The sequence below is a fragment of the Vigna umbellata genome, chromosome 7 (genome assembly GCF_029865625.1).
Source record: "Vigna umbellata cultivar VRB3 chromosome 7, Vumbellata_1.0, whole genome shotgun sequence".
In the NCBI taxonomy this organism is placed as follows: Eukaryota; Viridiplantae; Streptophyta; class Magnoliopsida; order Fabales; family Fabaceae; genus Vigna; species Vigna umbellata.
The window spans coordinates 39454301-39477623 of record NC_142171.1 but is presented as its reverse complement, the minus strand read 5'-3'; the positions used below and the strand labels follow the sequence as shown (position 1 = coordinate 39477623).

At 40.1% G+C, this 23323-nt stretch overlaps 1 protein-coding gene across 2 annotated transcripts; it reads right to left on the bottom strand.

The window, feature by feature from the left end:
* Nucleotides 1-1503: 1503 nt before the first annotated feature.
* Nucleotides 1504-19351, bottom strand: LOC148195976 (uncharacterized). Of its 2 annotated transcripts, none has more exons than XM_088094731.1 (2): nt 16426-19351; nt 1504-1925 (listed from the first exon to the last, which is right to left on the bottom strand). In XM_088094731.1, exons 1-2 carry the CDS (start codon nt 18497-18499, stop codon nt 1882-1884), a joined length of 2118 nt encoding a protein of 705 aa, XP_087950857.1. In that variant the 5' UTR covers nt 18500-19351; the 3' UTR covers nt 1504-1881. The 2 variants fall into 2 exon arrangements, with proteins under 2 accessions (XP_087950857.1, XP_087950858.1); XM_088094732.1 differs by having other exon boundaries at nt 16468-19350.
* Nucleotides 19352-23323: the final 3972 nt, after the last annotated feature.

Sequence of the window (23323 nt, the reverse complement as noted above, 5' to 3'; positions counted from 1 at the left end):
GGGGTTGTACTACCCTGTCAGTCTCTTGAACGTCCGTCCTGGAGGGGGACGAACGTCCATATATAATAGACGTCCGTCCCCCTCCAGGACGGACGTTCAAGAGACTGAGGGGTTGTACTGCCCTGTCAGTCTCTTGAACGTCCGTCCTGGAGGGGGACGAACGTCCATATATAATAGACGTTCGTCCCCCTCCAGGACGGACGTTCAAGAGACTGACAGGGTAGTACAACCCCTCAGTCTCTTGAACGTCCGTCCTGGAGGGGGACGGACGTCTATTATATATGGACGTTCGTCCCCCTCCAGGACGGACGTTCAAGAGACTGACAGGGTAGTACAACCCCTCAGTCTCTTGAACGTCCGTCCTGGAGGGGGACGGACGTCCATATATAATAGACGTTCGTCCCCCTCCAGGACGGACGTTCAAGAGACTGACAGGGTAGTACAACCCTCAGTCTCTTGAACGTCCGTCCTGGAGGGGGACGGACGTCCATATATAATAGACGACCGTCCCCCTCCAGGACGGACGTTCAAGAGACTGAGGGGTTGTACTACCCTGTCAGTCTCTTGAACGTCCGTCCTGGAGGGGGACGGACGTCTATTATATATGGACGTCCGTCCCCCTCCAGGACGGACGTTCAAAAGACGTTTAAAATAAAGATACACACTTCAAAACGCGAACCCGCGAGGAGTTATGCGAACCTTTCCCTCTGCGCCTTGCATTTCCAGGTTGGTTTTTATGCGTTTTGGTCCATTTAATCTTACTTTTGGTCCGATTAAATTGTTCAGTGATGACATATCTTTCATTTGGACCGATTAAAAATCGTTTTCGGTGCAGTTTGTTGCGTGTTCGTGGGCGGCGTTTTTTGGCCTACATTTTTAGGTCGTTTACTCCTCCATCTTCCTCCATTTTCATTTTGAATCTGTTCTTCAGACGTGTTGCAGTGCACAAACAAACGTTCAAACCCGTAATCCTAAATAATCCTAACCCGTAATCCTAAATAACCCTAAATAAGCCGTCTAATAAAGCCCTTTCTGCAGTAGTATATAGACGTCCGAGAGGTTCACAGCGGACGTCTATATAGACATCCGGGCTGACACAGCGGACGTCCATATAGACGTCCGGCCGAACACAACGGACGTCCATATAGACGTCCGACCTGACACAACGGACGTCTACATAGACGTCACCCGAATAGACGTCCGTTGGAGGTCGAACGTTAAAAGGCCTAAAGAACGGACGTCTATGCCCGTTTCTGCACTAGTGAACCTAAAACTACATAGAACTTCATTTTTATCATCCAACCATATAGAATGAGATAAAAAACGAGAGGAACAGCAGCAAAGGGAGAGGAAAACGAAATATAAAGTTACTCAAACCCAACATCCACCATGGAAATGCAAAGACAAGCTCCAAAACTCAAACTCCAAGCATCAAGAACAAGCAAATGGAAGTGGAAATGAATAGTTTTTCACCACCAATAAGCTAAGACAACCAAGAGTAAATTAAGAGAAGAATAAAATCTGCATCTTTCTCATTGAAATGGCCAAAAACGAGACACCCAAGTCAAGCTCTCCATAAGAGTGTTCATACAACAAACCCTAAGAGAGAAAAGCTCCAAAACATGAAAAATATCAAGTGTGTAAGAGTCTTCTTTGTGTGGCTGGCTAAGGCTCTCTAAAGTGCCGAGATTTCTCCTCCAAATGGGGTCCACAATCAATTAAAAACCCTAATAAAAAAAGCACATGTCCTACAAATGGGTCTTTTTACAAAATTGCCCCTAAAAGGGTCCAAAACACCTAATTCTAATTAAGGGCTTCCAGAAAACGAAATTACAATTTTAATTAGAATCTAAATGACTAAATGTTGAGCCTTTGAGTGTATCACGCCATATCCCAATGCTCCAGATGATGTTTCCACAACTTTCCTGCAACCAGAAATGCACTTAATCAGCTCAGAAAACCCAAATTAGCACAATTACGAATTTCCGACCAAATTAAGCAGAATTCAGAAAACGGGGAAATAATAGACAATTAAACATAATTCCTTGGTTTATTTAAGTGCAATAAACTAAATATAATTCAAGAAATAACGACTCATCAAAATAGACCACACTTAGTCTTTTGCACTCCTGGGCAAAACCAAGACGAAAACCAGGGAACTACTCAAACATGAGGGAGCTGACACAGACTCGAAAGACAGACAACAAAGACTCCAAAACAGAACACAGTTGCATAATTCTCACGAAATCTGGACAGTAAAAGGTATAGGCAGAATCCAACACAGAGTCAACGAAAGCAGATACTCCAAGAATCATCCAAACAGTTCAGTACAAGGAAAACATTCAATCAGTTCAAGAGATGAATCAAAAGCAACAGAGCCTCACAGATGCACACAATCAGTGTTTCTCTGAAGTGTTTAAGGTAAATCAATGTCACTCAATGCACTCAAGAAAGCAATCACAAATAGACTTGGCAAGCCTCTAATATCAACACTCCAGCACATACGCATGTTCAAATCAAAAGGTCTTTTCATGGTTGTAATGGGGCCAAGGACAAGGCAGGATATATCTGGATAAGAAGCTACAAACCATAAGGAACAGAGGAGCAATGGGGAACAAGTGTAAACACATTCAAACACACCCACAACCTCTAATTCCATCCTCTTCTTGACTCCATTATTCACAATTATTCACATTTTTTTTTTCACTATTTTTCTGCTCTCTTTTTTTTCATCCGGTCTCTTTTCTTTTCTCTATTCAGCACACAATTTCAAGAGACAAGATACACATATTTACCAAAACAAAACAAGAAGAGGAACCAACCAGCCAACTCATCAGAAACCCCTAAGAGACCACACTTGTTCCCAAAACACTTCCAAAGCTCCAAAATTCCCTAAGGTTAAGGTAATCATGGTTTTTCACTTAGGGCTAGTGTATGAGCATTCAAAACAAAGAAATGGGGGAAAGTATAGGCTCAAAAAGGGTTTTCAAAGGATTAGAACAAGGTAGGCTTATTTGGCTAGAGAGGCTCAAGAACAAAACTGCCTTTATCACTTCCAAACATGCATATCAATCAAGAATTATCAACAAGAGTCAAGCCAAGGCATATGTGCAAGCAATCAAGAGACATATCACACAAGAAAGAACATAAAGTGGCTCAAATTCTCACACAGGGCATTTGTGTCACAATCAATTCAACTCTCAAACATCATGATCATCTTCCAAGCAAAGAAAAGCAAGGAATCCACATCTCAGAGTATCAATGAAGTGAAGGAAAACTGACAACCGAACCACAATCCAGAATTTACGAAAAGCATGCAAAACTGTACACAAGACACAACAAACTACATAAAAACTGAAACATGAACAAAGAAACAACCTCCCCTAATAGACCACACTTAAACGACACAATGTCCTCAGTGTGTTACAATCAGTAGATCAAACAATCAGAACAATCATCAGATATCGACAAAGTGCACTAAAAGTGAGGAGGGAAGGAGAAAAGAAACTCCCTGAGTCAGAAGGGAGGATAGGTGGGGTGGACCAAAGACGTCTCCTCCACCACTACATCCACTAAAGAAGGGTTGCTGAGGAAAGGCTTCAGTCTATGCCCGTTCACCTTGAAGCTTTTAGCTGTAGATGGACCTTGGATCTCTACTGCACCATAAGGGTAAACATTAGTCACAACAAAAGGTCCAGTCCATTTTGATCTCAACTTACCACCCATGAGGCCAAGTCTAGAGTTATACAACAAAACCTGCTGGCCAACCTCGAAGTCCTTTCTAACAATAGAACTATCATGGAACTTCTTTGTCCTTTCCTTGTAGAACTTCGAGTTCTCATAGGCCTCCAATCGGATCTCATCCAATTCATTTAGTTGCAACTTTCTTTCCTCTCCAGCTTGGTCCATGGAGAAGTTGCAAATCTTCACAGCCCAATATGCCCGATGCTCAATCTCGACCGGTAGGTGACATGCTTTTCCGAAGACAACCCGGTAGGGAGACATCCCTATCGGTGCTTTGTAAGCTGTCCTGTGAGCCCAAAGAGCATCGTCCAATCTATTGCTCCAATCTTTCCTGTTGGGCTGGACAATCTTCTCCAAAATCCTCTTAATCTCCCTGTTGGAGATCTCAGCCTGCCCATTTGTTTGGGGGTGGTATGGTGTAGAAACTCTGTGCGTCACCCCATATTTCTTGAGCAAAGCTTGCATGGATCTGTTGCAAAAATGGGTTCCTTGATCACTAACAATTGCTCTAGGCACTCCAAACCTGCAAAAGAGGTGAGATCTAACAAAATCTACAACAACCCGAGCATCATTAGTCCTGGTGGCTCTAGCTTCCACCCATTTTGAAACATAATCCACAGCAAGGAGAATATAACAGAAACCAAAAGAAACAGGAAAAGGACCCATGAAATCTATACCCCATACATCAAACACCTCACAGAACAACATAGGTTGTTGAGGCATCTCTTGTCTCTGTGAAATTGATCCTCCTGCTCTCTGACAAGGTTCACAAGTGCTGCAAATCTTCTCCGCATCTTTGAAGATGGAAGGCCAATAGAAACCACAGTCAAGCACTCTGCGAGCTGTTCTCTGTATCCCCAGATGACCACCAGGTGAGGAGGCATGACAGAACTGCAGGACCGAGTCAATCTCATGGTCCGGAATGCATCTCCTAGTAACCTGGTCACTGCACAACTTCCACAGATATGGGTCATCCCAAACATAATACTTAGCATCACTCTTAATTTTAGCAATCTGAGCACGTGATGCTAAGGGAGGAAAAACAGAAGCAACCAAATAATTTACAATGTGTGCAAACCAAGGAGTGGGGTGAGAGTAAGAAATCATCAACAAACTCTCGTCAGGAAAGGTATCCTGTATGGGCAACACATCAGCTTCATTCCCAGCTTTTTCAATCCGGCTCAGGTGGTCTGCAACCAAATTTCGTGCTCCACTCCGGTCTTCAATTTGCAAGTCGAACTCCTGAAGCAGTAGCATCCACCTGATCAATCTAGGCTTTGACTCCGCCTTTTTCAACAGAAACTTTAGAGCTGCATGGTCAGTATACACAATAACAGGTGATCCAAGCAAATATGACCTAAACTTGTCAAGGGCAAAAACAATTGCCAACAACTCTTTTTCAGTGGTGGTATAATTTGCCTGGGCAACATCCAAAGTGCGTGAAGCATAGTAGATCACTCTCGGCAGCTTGTCAATTTTCTGTGTCAAGACAGCCCCTAATGCATAATTAGACGCATCACACATGAGCTCAAATGGGGCTGTCCAATCTGGTGCCTGAATGATAGGGGCGGTGGTCAAAGCTTCCTTCAGGCAATCAAACGCCTGCTTGCATCTGTCATCAAAAGAAAAGTCAATATCTTTCTGCAGCAGTCTGGACAAGGGAAGCGCCTTCTTGCTGAAATCTTTGATGAAGCGCCTGTAGAAACATGCATGTCCAAGAAAAGATCGCACCTCTCGCACGCAAGAAGGGTAAGGCAACTGCGAAATCACAGATATCTTAGCAGGGTCTACCTTTATTCCCTTTTCAGAAATGATATGCCCTAGAACCAAACCTTGTCCAACCATGAAGTGACATTTCTCAAAATTGAGAACAAGGTTTGTTTCTATGCATCTTTTCAAAACTTTTTCCAGACTGTCTAAACATGCATCAAAGGAGGATCCATACACAGTAAAATCATCCATAAACACCTCTATGCAATTCTCAAGAAAGTCGCTAAAAATGCTAAGCATACACCGCTGGAAGGTACCAGGGGCGTTGCATAGACCAAAGGGCATCCTCCTATAGGCAAAAGTGCCAAAGGGGCAGGTGAATGTGGTTTTTTCTTGATCCTCAGGCGCAATATTTATTTGAAAGTAACCAGAAAAACCATCAAGAAAACAATAATGAGATTTACCTGCCAGGCGCTCCAGCATCTGATCAATGAATGGCAGGGGGAAATGATCTTTCCTGGTTGCTTGGTTGAGCCTCCTATAGTCAATGCAGACTCTCCAACTGTTCTGCACTCTAGCTGGGATAAGCTCATCCCTCTCATTCTTCACCACAGTGAGGCCAGTTTTCTTGGGCACAACATGGATGGGGCTAACCCACTGACTGTCTGAAATAGGGTAGATGATCCCAGCTTGCAAAAGCTTGGTCACCTCCTTCTTGATGACGTCCATGATCACGGGGTTTTGCCTTCTTTGTGGCTGTCTCACTGGCCTTGCCCCATCTTCCAAAAGAATTCTATGCATGCATGTGGATGGGCTAATACCAGGTATGTCAGCCAAACTCCAACCAATGGCCTTCTTGTGCTTCCTCAGCACACCAAGCAACTTCTCCTCTTGAACAGAATCAAGGGAGGTGGAAATGATCACCGGTTTCTTCTCATCATCCTCCAAGTACACGTACTTGAGGTTATCTGGGAGCTGTTTCAACTCAAGAGTAGGTGCCTGCAAGTCAGATTCAATTGTACTTCCTACGAGGTGGTTAGTGCATTCTGACTCCAAAGAATTCACAGGTAAAGGCGGAACACCTATCTCATCAAGCTCCAAATCCATATCCATGACAATTACATTATCAACATCATCCATATTGATAACAGTTGAAAAACTGTTATTTTCATGCTTAAAGTTGATACTAAAAGCAACCTTTAGACTTAGAAACTAGCTTGAAATCATGCCTTTTGTTTATATTTTCAGAAATAAGAGAGCTGGACAGGTTTATGCTTGATTTAAGTGTTTTTGTGCAGGTTTTGAGGTGAATTTGGTGAAAGAAGTGAAGAATAAGAGAGAGGACATTAGAAAAGACAAGAAAGAGTGCAAAAAGGAGAAGTCGAAGGCACCGCTCAGCGGCAAACTACCGCTGAGCGGCACTCAAGAGGTGGCGTTGGAACCGCTGAGGGGCAAATGGCCGCTGAGGGGAAGAAAGAAGACGCGTAACCAGCGCTGAGCGGCACTTTTTGGGCTTGGACTTTTGTAATCTTTTGTAACTCTAGATTAGTATATAAGGGCTTGCACGTCCTATAGTTAGGTATCTTTGGCAGAAACGAGGCAAACACTCTCTCTTTCACCCCTTTGAAGGAGGATCTTGGATGCTCAGGCTACCTCTTCACCTTTATTGGGTTTATTCTTTCATACTTTCATTGTAATTCATCTAGGTTCACCATGAATATGGTGAACTAAACCTTGTATGTTTGTTGGGGAATCAAAGTAATCTCTTGAAGCTCTCATATATGGATTTGTTGAGTACATCTTTGAATTAAGACATATGCTTTCTTTCATCATTAGTTAGGGTTTTTCCTCTTTGCTCAATGCTTGCATTGTTTAACTCATTCTAATGCATGATTATTGGTTTTGTAGATACGGACACGTACGGGGAAATCTAGATCCGGGGAATTTCTCCCAATATTATACTGACAATATTATATTGGTTGCCTTTAAGCTCCTGCGCAAAATAAACTAATCATTAGGAATGCTAGGAATTGTATGAACTATTTGATTAGGGAGAAGCCATCTAGAATGGTACATTAGAGAGTGGCATTAACAATGATGATTTGAATGTTGAATTCCTAAAATATATGAGAGTGGATGAGATGAAATTGACCCCCAACAACATATTCATTCATATATTTCCTTGAAAGTGTTTATCTTTTGTCTTTGTCATTGATCAATTCATGCATACATATTTAATTTTCGTCTTTGCATATTAAACTTCAATTATTGTGTTCTTAAGTCTTAGCTAATCAACAAATCACATAACTAAACTAGGCCGTGAGTCCTTTGGGAGAACGATACTTGGTCTTACCAAGTTTATTACTTGAAACGATTCGGTCATACTTGCCGATTGTGAAACAAGTTTGTGACATCATATTTTGGTGCTTACAAATTTGTCCATCAAGTTTTTGGCGCCGTTGCTGGGGATTCGTGGTTTAACTGGTTAATTTGTGTGATTATTGATTATCTTTGACTTATTTTTTTTATTTTTTTTTTAAATTTCGAATTTTTATTTTATTTTATTTTTCTGTTTATATTTTTCAGTTTGTATTTTATTTGATTTTATTTTATTTTTCTGTTTTCTGTTTTTCTGTTTTCTATTTTTATTTTCTGTTTTTTATTTTTTGGTTTTTATTTGATTTTATTTTATCTTTTTAGATTAGATTTTATTTTATTTTATTAGATTTTATCTTTTTATCTTTTTAGGTTAGATTTTATTTTATTCTTATTCTATCTTCTAGGGTAGGTTAGATTTTATTTTATTTTATCTTTTAGATTAGGTTTTATTCTATTTTATTTGATTCTATCTTCTAAATCTTTTATCTTCTTATATCTTTTCAATCTTTATTTTCTTCTATATCTTTTTGTGCTAACAAATCTTTTCTAGGGTTTTGTTTTCTTGTGCATGCAGGAGGCAATTCGAACTAGAAGTAAGAAAACAACAGAACCACTACTTGAAGGGCTAGACGAGAGTAGAAGGAGGAGAAGAATCAGAACGTCCAGAGAACTTTTCCCTTCTCCTGAAACTCTCCTACAATCATCACCACAAGGTTCTGTTCATAGCACAGGGAGTATGGAGAACAATAATAATGCTAGAAGAACTCTTGCAGATTACACTAATCTTGCTGGACCTCAGCATTTCAATAGCATAGCTCGACCAAGAGTCAATGCAGCCAACATGGAGGTCAAACCAGCATTAATTCAACTGGTAAAGAGTAATCAATTTAATGGGTTATCACATGAAAGCCCATATGAGCATCTTACAACATTTAATGAGATCTGTAACACGGTCAAGATTAATGGGGTGCCAGACGAAGCTATCAAACTTAGCTTGTTTCCTTTCTCATTGGGAGGCAATGCTAAGCTTTGGTTGAACTCTTTTCCAGAAGAAAGTTTCACGGAGTGGGAAGCAGTGGTTGCAAAGTTTTTGAATAAATACTTCCCACAATCTAAAGTGACTAAGGGAAAGCAAGAGATATCTTCATTCAAGCAGGGCATGGAAGAATCACTTGGACATGCATGGGATAGGTATAAAAGCTTGTTACGTAAAACTCCCACGCATGGCTTTGAAGATCAAGAAGTAGTCCTAACTTTCCTTGGAGGGCTTGGTTCACAAACTAAGATGATGCTAGATGCCTCAGCTGGAGGCAATATCAAATGGAAGACTCCAGAGGAAGCAACTGAAATCATTGAAAATATGGCTACAAGTGATAATGAGCTGCACAATGAAAGAGGAGCTCCTATGCCACAGAAAGGGGTTCTACAATTACAAACGCATGATGCTCTGCTAGCACAGAATAAAATTCTAACTTAACAGCTAGAGACTCTGACAAAAACTTTGGCTCAATTACCTAAAGAGTTGAAGTCTGCTGCCCAGATACAAACCCAGTTGTGCGAACTATGTGGAGGTGATCACATAAATGGCCAGTGTGCTTTTCCAGTGGAGGCCGTGGAGGATGTTAACTTCATGGCTAATCAGTTTCCATACCGTCAAGGGAATTATAATCAGGGTTGGAAACCACATCCAAGCATTGGCCAAGGACAAACTGGGCAGGCTAATCAGTATAATAAGCAGCAGCAGCAACCAACCTTGTGGCAACAATTATCTATGCTTAATGACAGATCAACAAGGTTGGAAGAAACTCTTCAGCAATTCATCCAGAAAACTGAATCTTCTCAAAAGAGCACTGAAGCTGCTATAAAGAATTTTGAGATTCAGATGGGTCAGATCACCAAGCAATTGGAAGAAAGACCCAACAGAAATTTTGGGGCTAATACTGAGGTTAACCCCAGAGAAGAGTGCAAAGTGGTCAAGAGTGTAAATGAAGAGATCATTGAGTTGGAAGAAGAAGAAACAGAAGAAAGAAGAGAAATAGAGAGTGAAAATAATTTTCCTTTTCCAATAAATCAAGAGAAACAAATGGATTTCACAGAATTATTTAATATGTTGGATAATGAAGCACCTTGGGAGCAGATTCTACAGAAAATCACAGTTTACACAAAATCTGATGAGAACATCTCTACAAAGAAAAGACGTAGAGATGAGGAAGCAAAGAAGTGTATAGCCGTTAAAAAAGAGCCATTCCCTCCTAAAGCATCTGATCCAGGCAGCTTTTCTATCCCTTGTACTATAGGGAAGAAAAAGGTAAAGAAAGCTCTCCTTGATTTAGGTTCAAGTGTTAACTTGATGCCTTATTCTTTACTGGAGCAAATTGGCAAGGTTAAAATGAAACCTGCAAAGGTTAGAATAGTAATGGCCGATGGATCTTCAAAGGAGTCAAGTGGAATTGTAGAGGACATTATAGTTTGTGTTGGCAAACTTCAGTTCTTGGCAGACTTTGTGGTGATGAAGATGGAGACCGAGAAGATACCTATTATACTTGGAAGACCGTTTATGAAAACGGCCAGGGCTATTATAGATGTAAATGAAGGTATAGTGGTGCTCCAGGACAGAGAGGAGAGAGTGGTGGTAGATGTCTTCAAAGATGAGACGCAAGCAAAGGAGGAAGAAGCTAGTTATAAAGCTGCATTTCGAGATGCACCCATGACTAGCCGTAAAGAAGAAAATCTTGAGGTTTCAGGTAACCATTGTTTGTTGTTTCAGGTACCCAAGGAAGAAGATATTGGAAGAGGAGAAGCAAGTCCTAGAGACTGGAAGAAAAGAGGACCCCAACTTGGCACACATGTGAGACTAAAGAACAAGTTGTGGGTTGTGAAGGGCTTTAAAGAGAAGGAGATGATAGAGATAGAGTCTCCTTATTCTAGAAGAACCAAAACAGTCCAAAGGAAGCAGTTGAGAAGTTGGTGGAAAGACATCATTAACTATACAGAAGATGGAACTTGAACTTTACTGGGTCAAGCTAATGACGTTAAAAGAGCGCTTGCTGGGAGGCAACCCAGTGGATTTAAAAACTTTTGATTTGGTTTTGTAATTTTTAAATTGTGGATATTATTCTGTAATTATTTTTTGTTGGATCCAGCATCTACTGAAGGATGCTAGGTGGTTAAGCATCTACTGAAGGATGCTAGGTTTGTAACACCTGCTGATGGGTGTTGGTAAGAAAATTTTGCATCTACTGATGGGTGCTGGTGGAATTTGGGTCAGGCTCGTGACGTTAAACAAGCGCTACCTGGGAGGCAACCCAGTTGATTGATTGTTTTTGTTTGTTTATTTTAGTTAGGGTTTGCATAAGCATTTTTAACATTGAATTGCAGGGAACCTATGAGGGACATGTAGGGAAGGCACGTAGGTCAAGAAAAGAAGGAGAAGGGCACATCACGAAAGTGCCGCTGAGCGGCAATTACCGCTGAGCGGTACTATCGCAGATGGGCTTAAGTTCCCCTTAGCGGAACCCGAGCCCATTGGGGTATTTTCAAACCCTAAGCTGCGCGTTTTTATATTCTTTCAAGCTCTTCTCTGCACTAAGACTCCCACATATATTCTCTTAGGTTTCCCACATCTTTTTACTCTTCCCTCTTTAGAAAATTTCTCTTCCACTCACTTTTACACTAGTGTGCTATCAAAGTTTGGGGTTGGAAGAGAGCATTCTAGTTTGGAAGCATTCTCATATCATCTAGCATCTCCACCCAAGTAAGTAAAATGCATTTTGTTCATTCTAGGGTTCTTGAAATTGACTGTGATTGTCAAAGCATGAATATTTAGGGGTTTTGATTTCTATGCATGATTTGATGATATATTTGATGTTTGAACCGATTAAACTGCTTGATTATGAACTGGAAAACTGAAAATTGCATTTGGGTGGAGTTAGGACAGTTTAAAAACGAGATTTGCAAAAATCTGCAGATCACCGCTGAGCGGTATTTACCGCTGAGCGGCACTCTGCCAGATTTGCTTTTTCTGGTTTGTTGCGTGTTTGAATGTGGCACTGGTGGCGCTGAGGGGAAATTCTGGCCCTCAGCGGTGGTTTAGCTTCAAAAGGAGTTTTGTTTTGTGTTTACTAATGATTAACATCATGTTCTGTGGTTTTGGATTTATGTTTGAATGCAGGAATGACATCCTCTTCAGGAAAGAGATTGAAAACCATGGCAACCAAGAGAAAGGAAAAGGAACCAGAACAGCCCCATAATGGCAGGTTCCTCTCTAGGAAACATGAGAAGCACTTTAGGGTGGTTCAGGACAGGAGACTTCTATTGGAGAGAAAGGTTGGAATGATACCTAACTTTGCTCCTCAATTTGGAGAGCAAGTGTTAGGGAATGATTGGGGGAAGCTAGCCACTTATCCATCACCTGCCAACATAGCTGTGGTGAAAGAATTCTACACCAATGCAAAGAAGATTGGTGATTATCCAGCTGAGAATTATTTGGGCTATGTTAGAGGCCATGCTATCAGGTATGATCCTGACTCCATCAATAACTTTCTGGATACTGTGTGGGCTGGTGAGCAATGCCAGTTTGCTCTTAGCATGGAGGAAGGTGCTGACTTTGAGGATGTTGAGAGAGTATTGTGCATACCTGGAGGACACTTCCAAAGGAATAGATCTGGCTCAGTGGTTAATATTAGGAGGACAGATTTGACTCCTCTTGCAAAGTATTGGATGGCATTTTCTCATGCCAACATTCAGCCATGTTCACATGTGTCAGATATTACTCTCAGCAGGGCACTCTTCATCTACTGTGCTATCAGAAACTTGAATGTTAATATTGGGCAGGTGATAGCTGATGAGATTAGTGTGTGTGCTAACACCTCAAACAACAAAGCACCACTGGGATATCCTTCTTTGATCACTCACCTTTGCAAGCTAGCTGGGGTGGACACTTCTGTTCCACCATTTGAGAGGCCAAGAAAAGCTATAGATGAGGCCTATTACAGACAGTACTGTGGAGGTGAGGAGGCAGCCCAGCCAGTGCCACCACGCCAGGCTCGTAGAGAGAGAAGGCCAGCACAGAGCAGGACTTCTGCTGATACTCATGAGGCAGAACCATTCCAGATGAGGGACATGTATATGTCTCTTATAGGTGCTCAGTTGCAGTCCATCCACAGAGGGCAGGTGGCCACGGCTGAGATGATAGTGGGGATGTATGATACCCCTCCAGCACACAGGTGGACTATGGATGAATTCCATAATGTGGTAGCTTGGCCAGAAGAACCATGGCATGGAGGAGCTGAAGCAGCTGAAGCTTCAGCCCGAGACATGGATGAAGATGAAGCTGAGGAGGAGGATGCATTTGATGAAGATGATGATGAAGAGGAAGAGGAAGATACAGAGAGCTCAGACTGATGAGGAGCTGAGATAGCATTTACTGATGAATGCTATCATATGATTATGCTTTTGTGGTTTAAGTTTTCTGAACTTATTTGTTTTTGTTTTTAGATTAGGGTTCAATGTACTCTATGTGAAACCTGGTTTCTTGTGATGGTTTGCTATTAACTGTGATTGTGTGATAAGTAATGCTGAATGATGCTTATGATTGATTGATGTTGAGATGATGTGCACATTAAAATGCTTATACAGGTGATTCACAAGCTTTGTGAACAAATGCATAATATCATGATTGTGATTGTGAAATTAAGCAGGATGTGCATGTCAAATGTGAATGAGCTTATATGTGAGGTTTTGAGCTCCAGAGTTGTTATTGTTGAATGCTATTACTTTGAAAGCATGAATGACTTTGCCCAGGTTTTCTATGATTGAATCAATTGCTTGTTTTGCATCATATGATCAAAGGCCGTGTTTTTGAAACCCTTTTTATTGGCCAAATTCATAAAGTTAGCCTTCTAAAAGAGAACACGTTGTGTTCTATCCTTTGAACCCTTAGCCTTAAATATACACTGAACACCCTTGATTGAAAATCTTTACCTTGAGTTAAGTAGAAGATCTTGTGTGGTATTGTTAAATGTTCAAGTTTGGGGTTATTGGGGAAACATGAAAAAGGAAAAAGCATTGAGCTAACAGCTAAAAAGTAAGAATATGCAAAGAAAAGAAAAGAAAAAGAAGCAAAGCTCAATGCAAATGCAAAAGCAAAGGCAAAAGAAAGTTGGGAATGAATAAGAAGATTGTGTTGTTATGATTCTCTTAACTCAAGGATTTTGTGATCCAGAAAAACCAATTTTCTTGTTAGCCCAGCCACATTATAAGCCATTGAAAAGTCCTTGTGATGATGCATGCTTGTGAATGTATTTGATTGTGGTTAAATGAAAGGCAAAGTTGATTCATGTGACATTGTGATAGTGGAGTGAATGAGTGAAACACTTTACCTCTTATACACTTGTGTGTTGAGTGAAACACTTTACCTAGTGAGGAAATATTCCATAAGCACATGAACATCCATGCTTAATTGATTGATCATTCATGAAAAATAGCATTTGTTGTAATTTAAATGACTTTGTGAACACTAAAGCATCTGCACATCTTGATTGAACTCTTGGTCTTAAGTTTGAGTGAAGTTATTACTTATCTTGAAAAGAGGATTTTGAATGAGTGAACCATCATATGAATTGGTTGGAGATGGAGTTACATTTTATTTGCTTGAGGACAAGCAAAGTTCTAAGTTTGGGGTTGTGATAACAGTTGAAAAACTGTTATTTTCATGCTTAAAGTTGATACTAAAAGCAACCTTTAGACTTAGAAACTAGCTTGAAATCATGCCTTTTGTTTATATTTTCAGAAATAAGAGAGCTGGACAGGTTTATGCTTGATTTAAGTGTTTTTGTGCAGGTTTTGAGGTGAATTTGGTGAAAGAAGTGAAGAATAAGAGAGAGGACATTAGAAAAGACAAGAAAGAGTGCAAAAAGGAGAAGTCGAAGGCACCGCTCAGCGGCAAACTACCGCTGAGCGGCACTCAAGAGGTGGCGTTGGAACCGCTGAGGGGCAAATGGCCGCTGAGGGGAAGAAAGAAGACGCGTAACCAGCGCTGAGCGGCACTTTTTGGGCTTGGACTTTTGTAATCTTTTGTAACTCTAGATTAGTATATAAGGGCTTGCACGTCCTATAGTTAGGTATCTTTGGCAGAAACGAGGCAAACACTCTCTCTTTCACCCCTTTGAAGGAGGATCTTGGATGCTCAGGCTACCTCTTCACCTTTATTGGGTTTATTCTTTCATACTTTCATTGTAATTCATCTAGGTTCACCATGAATATGGTGAACTAAACCTTGTATGTTTGTTGGGGAATCAAAGTAATCTCTTGAAGCTCTCATATATGGATTTGTTGAGTACATCTTTGAATTAAGACATATGCTTTCTTTCATCATTAGTTAGGGTTTTTCCTCTTTGCTCAATGCTTGCATTGTTTAACTCATTCTAATGCATGATTATTGGTTTTGTAGATACGGACACGTACGGGGAAATCTAGATCCGGGGAATTTCTCCCAATATTATACTGACAATATTATATTGGTTGCGTTTAAGCTCCTGCGCAAAATAAACTAATCATTAGGAATGCTAGGAATTGTATGAACTATTTGATTAGGGAGAAGCCATCTAGAATGGTACATTAGAGAGTGGCATTAACAATGATGATTTGAATGTTGAATTCCTAAAATATATGAGAGTGGATGAGATGAAATTGACCCCCAACAACATATTCATTCATATATTTCCTTGAAAGTGTTTATCTTTTGTCTTTGTCATTGATCAATTCATGCATACATATTTAATTTTCGTCTTTGCATATTAAACTTCAATTATTGTGTTCTTAAGTCTTAGCTAATCAACAAATCACATAACTAAACTAGGCCGTGAGTCCTTTGGGAGAACGATACTTGGTCTTACCAAGTTTATTACTTGAAACGATTCGGTCATACTTGCCGATTGTGAAACAAGTTTGTGACATCATATTTTGGTGCTTACAAATTTGTCCATCACATATCAAAAACATCATCAACATCATGGATATCAAAATTCTCTTCAAAATCAACATCATTCTCAAATTCAGATTCAATGCATGTATGTGGAGCAGATAGAAAAGAATGCTCTTTCTTATGCAAAGAATCAAAATCATCAACAACATATTTATCAATAATGTCATCCAATGCATCGATCTTAAACAGAGAATGGTCCTCAGCTGGAAATTTCATTGCATCAAGGATATTAAAATGAACAACTATATCAGCAAATTCCATAGACAAAGTTCCAGCATACACATCAATCTTAGTTCGGGCAGTTTTCAAGAATGGCCTGCCTAAGATAATGGGAGCGGATCCATGAGAGAATCCCTCCTCCATTTCCAAAACATAAAAGTCAGCAGGAAAAATCAATTCACCAACCCTAACCAAGACATCCTCTATGAAACCTGCTAGATGGGTAACACTCCTATTGGCCAACTGAATGACCACACCCGTGGTTTGCAAAGGACCAAGAGACAAAGATGCATATATAGACAAAGGCATGACATTAACAGAAGCACCCAAATCAAGCATGGCATTTTCAAATTTATTGTTTCCAATCACACAAGGAATGCAAAATATACCTGGGTCCTTGCACTTTTCAGGGATGTGCGGGACCGACTTACCAATAAGCGCAGATACATTCCTTCCCATGCTAATTCTCTCATTTCCCTTCATCTTCCTCTTGTGTGTGCACAGCTCCTTCAAGAATTTGGCATACTTCGGTATCTGCTTGATGGCATCAAGTAGAGGTATGTTCACCTCTACCTTCCTGAAGGTCTCTAGAATTTCCTTATCGACATCTTCCATCTTTTTGCTAGGAAGTGCCCGTGAAGGGAATGGTAGAGGGATAGGTCGGTCAACCAATGGAGAAGGTGCGGCAGCGGTGGTGGTGGAAGAGGGAGAAGATCCACTTGAAGAAGAACCACCGGCTGGAGAAGAAGATTCACCCACCTCAAATGCCTTGCTCGGACCGTCATGGTCGTTCTTTCTAGGACAAGTAGCAGGCATGGGTGTAGGTGTAGAAGCGGGCTCTGAAGGCACAAAAATCTGCTTCCCTGATCTAAGGGTTATGGCACTCACATTCCTTGGGTTCTGCACAGTCTGGGATGGTAACTTATCTGAATTCTGAGACTGCGCCTGGTTTATCTGAGTAGCCATCTGACCCATCTGGTTAGTGAGACTCTGTATGGAAGCTCTAGTCTCCTGCTGAAACTGCAGGTTTTGCATAGTCATCTGTCTCACTAAATCTTCCAATGAAGGTTCAGACGAAGTGGAAGGTTGGGCAACTGGCTGGGTAGGTGCCTCTTGTTGCTGCTGTTGTTGTTGCCTCTGGTGTTGTTGCATTGGTGGAGGCACATATCTGTTAGGTGCTCCAGCATTTTGGAAAGGTGGTGCCTGCTGTTGATGTTGTGGCGCATTGTTCCATCTCAGATTGGGGTGATTCCTCCACCCTGGGTTGTACCTGTTGCTGGATAAGTCATGATTTTGCTGTTGTTGCTGCCTGTTGTTGTAGATGTTCGTAGCATAAGCCTGAGGCGCATCAGAGGCAGCAGAGTGCTGCAAAGAAGGACAAGCATCTGTATAGTGGTCACTGGAAGGACAAATAGCACATAGTCGTGCAACAGATGCAGATGGAGCTGCAGATCTCTGGTTGGTAGTCAACTGTGTCACCATCTTCGTAAGAGAGTCAATCTTTCCTTCCAACTTGCTTTCAACAGCTGATAAAGACTGGGCAACAACGTCATGTACGCCCCTCACCACAATGGCATCATTCCTGGTGCTAAACTGCTGGGAGTTGGAGGCCATCTTCTCAATCAATTGCCTGGCCTCAGCAGGTGTGGTGTCTCCAAGAGCTCCACCACTGGCAGCATCAATCATACCACGGTCCATGTTGTTCAAACCCTCATAAAAATACTGGACAAGGAGATGCTCAGGTATCTGACGGTGGGGACAACTAGCACAAAGTGTCTTGAATCTCTCCCAATACTCATATAAGTTCTCTCCACCAAGCTGCCTAATCCCAGTTATGTCTTTTCTGATAGCTGTGGTCCGGGCTGCTGGAAAAAATTTATCTAAGAACAGTCTCTTCAGATCATCCCAGCTAGTGACGGATCTAGGCGCCAAACCATACAACCAATCCTTAGCAACACTTTCCAATGAATGAGGGAATGCCTTCAAGAAGATGTGCTCTTCAGGAACATCATGTGGTTTCATACTAGAACAGACAATGTGGAATTCCTTCAAATGCTTATGAGGACTCTCACCTGCAAGACCATGAAACTTGGGCAACAAATGGATCAGTCCAGTCTTGAGAACAAATGGAACGCCCTCATCAGGATATTGGATGCACAAGCTTTCGATATCGAAATCAGGTGCAGCCATCTCCCTAAAAGTCCTCCCACGAGGTGGAGGTTGTGCCATATTGTTCTCAGTGTGAAAAACAACAGAATCAGAATCAGAATCACGTGCAGATGCAACAGATGCAGTAGATGCAGTATGCACAAAGTACTCAGCAGTGGGATGCACAGTATCCAATGGAACAGACTCAAAAACAGACTCTAAAGATAAATTTCTAGAATGCCTAGCTAACCTATGAAAAGTTCTATCAATCTCAGGATCAAAGGGTGGTATAGGCCCAGGATTTCCCCTAGTCATGCACTAAGTCACAACACCCTAAAATCATGAAACGATATCACAAAAATTTTGAACACACAAAACAACCTAAACAAACAAATCACACACACTCAAACATACAAGACAAAACACAACACACAAACAACACATTATCAACACAAAAGACCTAAAACTGAACCGTTGGTCCCCGGCAACGGCGCCATTTTGATGAAAGGGTCGCACCTCCCACAAAAATTGTGCATAAAAGAATGCAGTATAGACTAGGCAGTGACTCCTAGGTCGTCTCTCAAGGACCAATTGTGGTTCAGGTAATAGGTCGAACACATTAGGGGGGGGTTTGAAAAGGTTTTCCAAAAATTAAAGAACTTAATAAAGACACAGATGCAAACAAACTAATTTAAGCTAGCATGGTTATTAAACTAGGACTATTAAAAGCCTTAGATAACATTCAAACATCAAACACTGTTACAAACTGATTAATAAACACAGTTAAAAATAATTAAATGCAACACTAACTCAAACACATAAACTCAACCTATTAATTAAATTAATTAAAAACCAAAGAAATCAACAAGCCTAATTTAATCCTAGCAAATTACTTGTCATAATGGCAATTAACAAATGAATTTAAAAGTCCAATTGGCCAAAGAAAGAACACATGGCCATGAGTCATCATGCACCCAAGTCAAACTTCAATTTCACCTTAAATAAGCCACAAAATGTGTTGACTTCTTCTCCCATGTGCACCATTTTTCAAGAAATTAAGCATGTGCCTTCCACACTCTCCAAGACCGTCCCCTCTCTCCTTCCATGCAGCAAAGAAATGATTTTATACACCAAGGCACACAATTTACGTGAACCACCAAGTGAAATGCCAAAAAATGCTTCAAAGACCAATGTGCAAATGGAAGATACCATGGGTGCTCCTACCAATGTGCCAAGTAAGCTAAATCAAATGAAAACAAACTCTAAAAACCTCCATTTCTCATTGCAATTCACGGCTGGAACAAGCAAAAGCCAATCTCAAAGTGGAAACATTCCTTGGGTCAAAACAAGCATCTTTTGTGTTGGTCCAAAAGTGGTAAAAATTAAATGAAGCAATTTCCTCTCTCCTACAAACTCCAAACGGTTTTCTTCAAGAATTATGCATCCAAAAGCTTTCTTCCACTCTTCCATACAGAGAACAACTTCAAGAAACCAAAGTTAAAGTTTCAAATGAACACAAGAACAATAAACCCAAACTTCTACTCATCACCCATCTTCAACACTACCATTTCTTCAAGTTTCTTTGCAAAAACGAAAATAATACTTAGACCATCATTCCAGTTCTGTCCAGCCTCCATAACATCACCAAGATCTGATCCCAACCTAGTCTCAAGCATCAAAACCGAAATATGCAAGGAAAGAGTTAAACCACAACACCCACACATCATCTTAAGCTCTCTTCAACCTAAAACTACATAGAACTTCATTTTTATCATCCAACCATATAGAATGAGATAAAAAACGAGAGGAACAGCAGCAAAGGGAGAGGAAAACGAATATAAAGTTACTCAAACCAACATCCACCATGGAAATGCAAAGACAAGCTCCAAAACTCAAACTCCAAGCATCAAGAACAAGCAAATGGAAGTGGAAATGAATAGTTTTTCACCACCAATAAGCTAAGACAACCAAGAGTAAATTAAGAGAAGAATAAAATCTGCATCTTTCTCATTGAAATGGCCAAAAACGAGACACCCAAGTCAAGCTCTCCATAAGAGTGTTCATACAACAAACCCTAAGAGAGAAAAGCTCCAAAACATGAAAAATATCAAGTGTGTAAGAGTCTTCTTTGTGTGGCTGGCTAAGGCTCTCTAAAGTGCCGAGATTTCTCCTCCAAATGGGGTCCACAATCAATTAAAAACCCTAATAAAAAAAGCACATGTCCTACAAATGGTCTTTTTACAAAATTGCCCCTAAAAGGGTCCAAAACACCTAATTCTAATTAAGGGCTTCCAGAAAACGAAATTACAATTTTAATTAGAATCTAAATGACTAAATGTTGAGCCTTTGAGTGTATCACGCCATATCCCAATGCTCCAGATGATGTTTCCACAACTTTCCTGCAACCAGAAATGCACTTAATCAGCTCAGAAAACCCAAATTAGCACAATTACGAATTTCCGACCAAATTAAGCAGAATTCAGAAAACGGGGAAATAATAGACAATTAAACATAATTCCTTGGTTTATTTAAGTGCAATAAACTAAATATAATTCAAGAAATAACGACTCATCACTTTGTCCACATTCATACTTTACAAATCCAACTTTCATTCAAGAGTCGTTCCTCCCCGGAACGCTCGTTCAAATTCCACAATCGTCAAATCACTTCATATAATGTTCACTCTTTATAACTTTTCACTTTATTATTATTTTCGTCTTCCGTTTCAGTTACATAAAATGACGAGCGTTCAGCCCTCTTCATAACGAAGACGAACGTTAAAACACGAGGCCGAGAAATCCTTGCTTCAGAAAGAATAAAACCGACACATATTTTAAGACGAACGTCGTTACCACTAGAATCAGTTAAATGAACTGACTCTAGAAATTCGATCATTACTCAGAATAGATTAAGTACAAGGCTCTAGGCCAAATCCAAATGGAGAGATATATAACAAGACGAATATGTGACTATATCGAAGGTAATTCAGTTAGGGAGACCGACTGCCAGTCAATGACCGAACGTGGTACACAGAGTTACTGAAATTTGGACGAACGCTATATAAGTCGAGATGATAAAGTTAGGTTTTTAAGAATGACTAAGTGTCCGAATATATATTTTCAAGCTTCTCAACTCCTCACTTAACACTCAGGCCATCTACGTTTAGCCGAACGCTCAAACGTAGCACTAATACAAGAGGGCGTTCGTCCTCAACTAGAATTCTTTCCAAATGAAAGAATTCCATTTCAAAGAAGTTTACTAACAACACCGAACGGTCAAGGACCATTCAATGACGAACGTACGTTATCATAGGGAAGTACATATTTAAAGATTTCAATTCCATTTACTCATTTTTTCAGCATAAACTTTCATATTTTCAATTACTCATATCATAGTCCATTTCATATTTCTCACACATCAATTCATAATCGTAATCATATGCCAAAATCAAATATCAACATTTCATGCTTCATACAACTCACATAACATTCATACAACACAACACATACACAAGAATTAAACTGAATAAGCTTCCCTTACCTCTTGCAGTGAACGGACTTGTTTCAGCCTAAGACAGGGTTCGCAGAAATAGACATCTTCTACCCACTGATAACAGTTGAAAAACTGTTATTTTTATGATAAAAATTGACACTAAAAGCAACCTTTATACTTAGAAACTAGCTTGAAATCATGCTTTTCTTCATATTTTTAGAAATAAGAGAGCTGGACAGGTTTATGCTTGATTTCAGTGTTTTTGTGCAGGTTTTAAGGTGAATTTGGTGAAAGAAGTGAAGAAGGAGAGAGATGAAATCAGAAAAGACATCAAAAAGTGCAAAAGGAGAAGTCGAAGTCACGCAGCGGCAGTTTACCGCTGAGCGGCACTCAGGCACTCACGGGAGAACCGCTGAGGGGCAAAATGGCCGCTGAGGGGAGAAAGCAAGACACGCACTTACCGCTGAGCGGTATTTTACCGCTGAGCGGCACTTTAATGGGCTTGGACCTAAGTTTTTGTAATTTACGAATGGTATTAAGCTTTAGGGTTTCCTAGGGTTAGGTATCTTTGGCTGGAACGAAGCAAACACTCTCACTTCCACCCCTTTGAAGGAGGATCTTGGATGCTGAGCTTCCTCTTCACCTTTTTAGGGTTTATTCTTTCATTCTTTCATTGTAATTCATCTAGGTTCACCATGAATATGGTGAACTAAACTCTGTATGTTTGTTGGGGAATCAATGTAATCTTGTGAAACTCTCATATATGGAATCTGTTTTTACATCTTTTAATTAAGACTTATGCTTTCTTTTCATCATTAGTTAGGGTTTTTCCTCTTTGCTTAATGCTTGCATTGTTTAACTCATTCGATGCATGATTATTGGTTTTGTCGATACGGGCACGTACGGGGAAGTCTAGATCCGGGGAATTTCTCCCAATTTTATATTGGTTGTCGTTAAGCTCCTGCACTTATGAACTGATCATTAGGAATGCTAGGAATTGTATGAACTCGTGATTAGGGAGAAGCCTTCTGGAAAGGTACATTAGAGAGTGGCATTAACAATGATGATTTGAATGTTGAATTCCTAAAATATATGAGAGTGGATAAGATGAAATTGACCCCCAACAACATATTCATATCTATTTCATTGAAAGTGTTTATCTTTTGATTTTGCCATTGATCAAAACTTCATGCATACATGTTTATTTTCGTCTTGCATATAAATCCAAATATTTCTTTGTAAGTCTTACTAATCAAGAAACCACATAACTAAACTAGGCCGTGAGTCCTTTGGGAAGAACGATACTTGGTCTTACCAAGTTTATTACTTGAACGATTCGGTCATACTTGCCGATTGAAAACAAGTTTGTGACATCATAATTTGGTGTTCATAAATTTGTCCATCAAGTTTTTGGCGCCGTTGCCGGGGACTCTGGTTTAACTGGTTAATTTGTGTGATTATTGATTATCTTTGACTTATTTTTTATTTTAATTTAAATTTCGAATTTTTTTATTTTATTTTATTTTTCTGTTTATATTTTTCAGTTTGTATTTTATTTGATTTTATTTTATTTTTTTTTTGTTTTCTGTTTTTCTGTTTTCTGTTTTTATTTTCTGTTTTTTATTTTTCGGTTTTTATTTGATTTTA

Bases quoted from the DNA above. Each gene is read 5' to 3' on its own strand.
- LOC148195976 (XM_088094731.1), bottom strand. From the start codon at position 18,499: ATGACTAGGGGAAATCCTGGGCCTATACCACCCTTTGATCCTGAGATT. The intron at 1,926-16,425 runs GTATATTTTGCA...TTCTGGTTGCAG, and splicing joins TGAAAAGTGCAAGGACCCAG to GAAAGTTGTGGAAACATCAT.